The sequence below is a fragment of the Chiloscyllium plagiosum genome, chromosome 13 (genome assembly GCF_004010195.1).
Source record: "Chiloscyllium plagiosum isolate BGI_BamShark_2017 chromosome 13, ASM401019v2, whole genome shotgun sequence".
NCBI classification, from domain to species: domain Eukaryota; kingdom Metazoa; phylum Chordata; class Chondrichthyes; order Orectolobiformes; family Hemiscylliidae; genus Chiloscyllium; species Chiloscyllium plagiosum.
The window spans coordinates 12008428-12016425 of record NC_057722.1 but is presented as its reverse complement, the minus strand read 5'-3'; the positions used below and the strand labels follow the sequence as shown (position 1 = coordinate 12016425).

General features: G+C 50.1%; 1 protein-coding gene across 1 annotated transcript in view; it reads left to right on the top strand.

Annotated features, from left to right (window-relative positions):
* Nucleotides 1-7998, top strand: part of LOC122555768 (espin-like protein) — a 65749-nt gene that overhangs the window by 23081 nt on the left and 34670 nt on the right. The window contains exons 3-4 of the mRNA XM_043701884.1: nt 3799-3985; nt 7380-7562. Of these exons, the coding sequence (XP_043557819.1) occupies nt 3799-3985; nt 7380-7562 (370 nt within the window). The remainder of the gene's footprint in view (nt 1-3798; nt 3986-7379; nt 7563-7998) is intronic.

The window sequence follows — 7998 nt, the reverse complement described above, 5'->3', positions numbered from 1 at the left end:
AGGAGATTCGACGTTTCGGGCACATGCCCTTCTTCAGGAATGAGCAGAGAGTGTTCAGCAGGAGAAGATAAAAGGTAGGGAGGAGGGACTTGGAGGAGGGGCGTTGGAAATGTGATAGGTGGAAAGAGGTCTAGGTGAGGGTGATAGGTCGGAGTAGGGTGGAGGCGGAGAGGTCAAGAAGAAGGCTGCAGGTCAGGAAGGCGGTGCCGAGAGGAGATGACCTGGGGTGTGCAGTGAGAGAGGGACTCACTGAAATCTTTATAGAGCGAGGCAGAGACCTTCTTCACGGAAGGCATCCTTGTAAGAGGATTCGCAGTAGGTTGAAATCTTTGAGGAGAAAGTGAGGTCTGCAGACTCTGGAGATCAAAGCTGAAACTTTATTGCTGGAACTGCACAGCAGGTCAGGCAGCATCTAGGGAACAGAAGATTCGACGTTTCGGGCACATGCCCTTCTTCAGGAATGAGCAGAGAGTGTTCAGCAGGAGAAGATAAAAGGTAGGGAGGAGGGACTTGGAGGAGGGGCGTTGGAAATGTGATAGGTGGAAAGAGGTCAAGGTGAGGGTGATAGGTCGGAGTAGGGTGGAGGCGGAGAGGTCAAGAAGAAGACTGTAGGTCAGGAAGGCGGTGCCGGGCTGGAAGGATCCGGCTGAGACAAGGTGGGGGGAGGGGGGATGAAGAAACTGGTGACGTCCAAGTTCATCCCCTGCGGTTGGAGTGTTCCCAGTCGGAAGATAAGACGCTCCTCCTCCGACCGTCGGGTTGTTGTGGTTTGGCGGTGGATGAGTCCAATGACCTGCATATCCTCGGTGGAGTGGGAGGGGGAGTTGAAATGCTGTGCTACAGGGTGGTTTGGTTGGTTCGTCTGGGTGGCCCAGAGGTGCTCTCTGAATCGCTCCGCAAGTAGGCGGCCTGTCTCCCCAATATAGAGGAGGCCACACCGGCTGCAGCGGATGCAGTAGATGATGTGGGTGGAGGTGCAGGTGAATCTGTGGCGGATATGGAAGTTTCCTTTGGGGCCTTGGAGAGAAGTGGGGGGGGAGGTGTGGGCGCAAGTGTTGCACCTCCTGCGTTTGCAAGGGAAGGTGCCGGGAGTGGTGGTTGGGTCGGTGGGGGGTGTGGATCTGACAAGGGAGTCGCGGAGGGAGTGGTCTCTACGGAAAGCTGATAGGGGTGGGGAGGGAAATATATCCTTGGTGCTGGGGTCTGTTTGGAGGTGGCGGAAGTGACGGCGGATGATGCGCTGTACATGGAGATTGGTGGGGTGGTAGGTGAGGACCAGTGGGGTTCTGTCCTGGTGGCGGTTGGAGGGGCGGGGCTCAAGGGCGGAGGAGCGGGGAGTGGAGGAGATGCGGTGGAGGGCACCGTCGACCACGTCGGGGGTAAATTGCGGTCCTTGAAGAAGGAGGCCGTCTGTGTTGTGCGTATTTTGAACTGGTCCTCCTGGGAGCAGATGCGGCGGAGACGAAGGAATTGGGAGAATGGGATGGCGTTTTTACAGGGGGCAGGATGGGAGGAGGTGTAGTCCAGGTAGCTGTGGGAGTCGGTTGGTTTGTAGTAGATGTCCGTGTTGATTCGGTCGCCTGAGATAGAAACAGAAAGGTCTAGGAAGGGGAGGGAGGAGTCCGAGACTGTCCAGGTGAATTTGAGGTTGGGGTGGAAGGTGTTAGTGTAGTGGATGAACTGTTCAACCTCCTCGTGGGAGCACGAGGTACTGAGTGACGCAAGGTCTGGGAGCAGCTTCTCACTCTATAGAAGAAACACATGCCCTCAACATTCTTCTACAGATCAAAATGGTTAGACAGCAAACAACACATAGCTTGTTTGAACAGCAATATTCTACATTATTGCATGGATTAAGGATGCTCAGTACTGAGTGCAGCATCAGATGAAAGACTGATTCTAAGCCACAATGTCTCTATACACCCAGGATCCTTTAATGGAAGAAGTTACGAAACAACTTGAAGAATAAGTATCATTTCCCCTGTAATAAAGCCATTTGCATTGTGTTTGAGCCTGCTTCTTGTCTCCAAACCCAATGGGTTCCTCTGACTTTGACGATCCCACAAAACTCAACAAGATAGTGAAGAGGAAGATCCACCACATGCTTACAGCCAAATCACTTAAAAGTAGAGCTTTCAGGAAATGCGATGCACACTCTGCATTCCGGTAGATGCCATTAGATGAATGATCACGACTGCCCACCACATCTTGAATCACATTTTGGAAGTTTTGCTCCACCTAATGGCATCACTTCAGCCCTAGAGGTTTCCAATGGCCTGTCTCCAATATTCTGTCAGATCTGTAAGGTGCCGTATACCTGGCTGACACGTTGGTGCACAGTGAAGCAGCAGAGAAGCAGGACCAGAGACTGCAAGCAATGTTTAAAATGGCTACCAGCTGAAGGGCTCGCCCTTCATGACCAGTGTGAATTCTGCAAGGAATTGATTTGCTTCGTGGGACACAATGGTGACAGTGATAGAATAATGATAGATCCACAGAAAACAAAGGCTGCTAATCAGTTGGTAACTTAAAAAAACACTTCAGGGATAATAAACTACTCGCAGAAACACCCGCTTCATTTGGCAACCATGATGAAACCCTTGAGGTACCTCCAGAAGAAGATGCAGAACTGCAGTTGGCAAGTTGGGATACATCATTAGTGATGCATGCTGGTGTGAGACATTGAGTCATAGAGATGTACAGCAAGGAAACAGACCCTTCAACCCAAATCGTCCATGCTGACCAGATATCCTAACCTAATCTAGTCCCATTTGCCAGCATTTGGCCCATATCCCTTTGAACCTTTCCTATGCATATACCCATCCAGAAGCCTTTTAAATGATGTAATTGTACCAGCCTCCACCACTTCCTCTGACAGCTCATTCCATACATACACCACCCTCTGCATGATAAAGTTGCCCCTTATGTCCCTTTTATATCTTTCCCCTCTCACCCAGAATCTATGCCCTCTAGTTCTGAACTCCCCCACCCCAGGGAAAAGACCTCAAACAGCAAAAGCAGTAACTGTGCAGATTCACTGCGGTGTCAGTTAGCAGGTTTCTTTCTCTCTCTCTCTCCCTCCTGACCATGTGCTTGCTTTCTTTGTCTGCCTTTCTTCCTTTTAAAAGTGTCGTCGTTTTGACTTCTTTTTTCTGCAAAGATCTAAAACAGTGCAACAGCATATAAAACAGTAATTTATATGAGGAAATCACCTCCAACACCTAAAATACCTCAAAAAAGGAGCAGGTCTTACAGCTACAACTTTTCCCGTCCTCCACCTTGGATTACCAAGAATCCACCAAGGATTTAGTTGCAATGATCTAGGAAGGCTCTCTCCCACCGACTCATGTCTATGGTATAAGTAGTGAAGAAAAGTTCATGTTCATCATTATGAGCACAGACTAGTCTCTCTCTGCAGGCCTAAGACTGAAAAGCCTTAGTCTGCACTATCACAATTCTGTAATTCCCTCTTCAACCTCACAACAGGTTTACACAGTATTTTCCGTAACAGAAATCTATTCAATGTCCCAAAACCAATGCTCTCCTGGCTACAGAATTTCAAACACTAGCTATCCTACAGTAGAAGAAATTCCTCCCACCCTCCTTTATTTCTAAATAATTTATCTTTGTTCGACATTCATATGCAAGGGGAAACAGCCTCTCAGCATTGATTCCACTGAAACTCTGGAGAGCTATCCTGGAGTGCCTAGATTGTAGTGCTTTGTCATTGTTCCAAGGTATAACTTGAAGCTTGCTGTAGGATTTGTGTTAAGGGCTGTCTTTACTCTTTCTCCATAGGGCTCTGAATAAACAGACTCAGAATGGTGCCACCCCTCTCTACCTGGCCTGTCAGGCAGGCCACCTTCACATCGTTGAGTACCTGGTGAAGGAGTGCAAAGCCAACTTGGACCTCCGGGCCCATGATGGTATGACAGCTCTCCATGCAGCTGCCCAGATGGGGCATTGTGCACTGGTGGTCTGGCTGGTAAGTTGATACCATCCCTGTGACTTTGCTCCACCACCTTATTGTCGCTGCTTCCTGTGACAATATCCCTCGCTGGGACTGGGGGATTATCTCCCTGTGACAATATCCCTCACTGGGACTGGGGGACACTCTCTCGCTGGGACTGGGGGACTCTCTCTCGCTGGGCCTGGGGTGGGTGTGCAAGAGTGTATGTGTGTGCGTGTGTGTGTGTATGAGGGTGTGCATCTGCATATGTGTGATTTTGTGTGTGTGTGGATGTGTGTATTTATGTGTGTGTGAATCTGTGTGAGAGAGTGTGTATATGAGATATTATGTTATAGGTTATCTTTATTAACTCACTCACCAGCTCACTATATTCATTAATACTGAGTTCCCAGTCATTCATAACCCTTTACTAACCTGTTATTTATAATAAGTTTTATTCATCCATTCATAAAACCGCCGTACTGTAGTTTCCAAATTTAAATACAACCCTTTCAAACCCATTACTGCATTTCCACACCTTATCAGCCCTTGCTACTAGCAGTGTTTACCTCTGAATAAGTGTAGTTTACAGAACAATACCATCCCCAACAAGTCTCCATGAAACATTATAATATTAATCAGTCCTTACAAACCATCTCCTGAACCTGAGTAGATTAAGTTCCAGTTAAATACCTTTTAACTGGGCCATTATCTCTTTAAGAAACTAACTGCCATGAAATTGCATGAATGATTGAAACTCATAGACACAAATAGTAAATAAATCTCACAACCCAGCTGCAGTAATCAGTTTAATCTCTTCTAGTCTTTTGTTACATTTTTTAACTTATTTTGAGCATACAGATTTAGTATTTCTTTTACTAAATTAACTAATTTAAAAGACAAAAGAACTAACACCATTTGGCTATGCAAATAGACCTGACCAAACCAAACACCCTCAGTCCCATCAGGAGTAACAGCCAGCACTTTGCACATGTTTGTGCTATCCCATCTCCTGCACACCGAACAAATCTCCTGCCCACCGAACACATCTCCTGTCCACCGAACCCATCTCCCACCCACCGAACCCATCTCCTGCCCACCGAACCCATCTCCTGCCCACCGAACCCATCTCCTGCCCACCGAACCCATCTCCTGCCCACCGAACCCATCTCCTGCCCACCGAACCCATCTCCTGCCCACCGAACCCATCTCCTGCCCACCGAACCCATCTCCTGCCCACCGAACCCATCTCCTGCCCACCGAACCCATCTCCTGCCCACCGAACCCATCTCCTGCCCACCGAACCCATCTCCTGCCCACCGAACCCATCTCCTGCCCACCGAACCCATCTCCTGCCCACCGAACCCATCTCCTGCCCACCGAACCCATCTCCTGCCCACCGAACCCATCTCCTGCCCACCGAACCCATCTCCTGCCCACCGAACCCATCTCCTGCCCACCGAACCCATCTCCTGCCCACCGAACCCATCTCCTGCCCACCGAACCCATCTCCTGCCCACCGAACCCATCTCCTGCCCACCGAACCCATCTCCTGCCCACCGAACCCATCTCCTGCCCACCGAACCCATCTCCTGCCCACCGAACCCATCTCCTGCCCACCGAACCCATCTCCTGCCCACCGAACCCATCTCCTGCCCACCGAACCCATCTCCTGCCCACCGAACCCATCTCCTGCCCACCGAACCCATCTCCTGCCCACCGAACCCATCTCCTGCCCACCGAACCCATCTCCTGCCCACCGAACCCATCTCCTGCCCACCGAACCCATCTCCTGCCCACCGAACCCATCTCCTGCCCACCGAACCCATCTCCTGCCCACCGAACCCATCTCCTGCCCACCGAACCCATCTCCTGCCCACCGAACCCATCTCCTGCCCACCGAACCCATCTCCTGCCCACCGAACCCATCTCCTGCCCACCGAACCCATCTCCTGCCCACCGAACCCATCTCCTGCCCACCGAACCCATCTCCTGCCCACCGAACCCATCTCCTGCCCACCGAACCCATCTCCTGCCCACCGAACCCATCTCCTGCCCACCGAACCCATCTCCTGCCCACCGAACCCATCTCCTGCCCACCGAACCCATCTCCTGCCCACCGAACCCATCTCCTGCCCACCGAACCCATCTCCTGCCCACCGAACCCATCTCCTGCCCACCGAACCCATCTCCTGCCCACCGAACCCATCTCCTGCCCACCGAACCCATCTCCTGCCCACCGAACCCATCTCCTGCCCACCGAACCCATCTCCTGCCCACCGAACCCATCTCCTGCCCACCGAACCCATCTCCTGCCCACCGAACCCATCTCCTGCCCACCGAACCCATCTCCTGCCCACCGAACCCATCTCCTGCCCACCGAACCCATCTCCTGCCCACCGAACCCATCTCCTGCCCACCGAACCCATCTCCTGCCCACCGAACCCATCTCCTGCCCACCGAACCCATCTCCTGCCCACCGAACCCATCTCCTGCCCACCGAACCCATCTCCTGCCCACCGAACCCATCTCCTGCCCACCGAACCCATCTCCTGCCCACCGAACCCATCTCCTGCCCACCGAACCCATCTCCTGCCCACCGAACCCATCTCCTGCCCACCGAACCCATCTCCTGCCCACCGAACCCATCTCCCGTCCACCGAACCCATCTCCCGTCCACCTAAGCCATCTCCCATCCACCGAACCCATCTCCCGTCCACCGAACCCATCTCCTGCCCATCGAACCCATCTCCCGTCCACCGTACCCATCTCCTGCCCACCTAACCCATCTTCCGTCCACCTAACCCATTTCCTGTCTTCCAGGACAGAAGTCCTTCCAACCTTTGTGTACTATGGATGAAAAATGTAACACCATAGTAATGAGATTTTAATATATGTAAGAACTGTGTATAAAGGGGCTCTTGTAAGAACTGTATTTCGGGATACTGTTGCCGCCTCGAACTTGTGCTGTGATTGCTGAATAAAAGAGACTATTTTCACCACTCACTGATTTCGATCATTATTTGAACACGATCCCACAAGTGTGCATGTGAGTGTGTGTGTGTGCGTGTATGCGCAAATGTGTGTCTGTGTATGTTGCTCCCCTGCTCCCCACCCTCTCTCTGATTGACTTTATGAATCCTGACATTAACCCAGCTCCATCTCACAATGTATCTCGTTACATAAAAATAATAAACCACATCAAATCCAAAATAAGGTGACCATGCATTCCCAACCTCCTGAAACTCCACACAACTCCCTCCAGTAAAATGTTTTCAGCAGTTGGATACCTCTTTGGGTGGCTCAGGGCAAACCTCATCTGGTTACGCCCCTTTAAATGCTTTGAAAATTTATTTTTATTTAAAAGCTGTATTGTAATCAATCTTCCTCCAGCGTGATCTTTCCTTGTTTTGTTGCCTGTATGATGCAGAAATCCTTCACAGATGCAGATCTATCTGCACAGGACAATGAGGGAGCGACTGCAATGCACTTTGCTGCCAGCGGAGGGCATGTTGGGACGTTGGACCGATTAATAAGGATGGGGGCAAGGATCCTGAGGGACCATTGGGGTGGGACACCCCTACATGATGCTGCTGAGAATGGACAACTGGAGGTGGTTATTAACTCACAATTATTTTAACCAGAAACATCACTGTGCATGGTCACATAACTCCTCAGTGGTTGTAAGAGATGTCTTTCGTGTGAAACTGCTTTCGTGGTCATAGCTGTTGTCCCCGGGAAAGCTGAGAAAATAAGTTATTCTCAAAGGGCTATTGGAAGCTTTAACATCGAGAAATAATCTCAATATTACACACCTCTAAAGTGGAATTTGTTTTCCAAATAGCTATACTGACAAAATTATAGGAAGGAAATCAGAAATCAATGATAGTTCAGTTATGTCTTACTTAAAGTTTTTTGTCTGTTAATATATAGATTCAATATATTTAAATTTTTAGTTAAGCAAATTATAAATTCTACCCGAGATAGTTGGTATTTTGTCCAGTATTTGGAACTGAAATGCTGGGTTTTTTTATCGTGTGGTTCCCAAT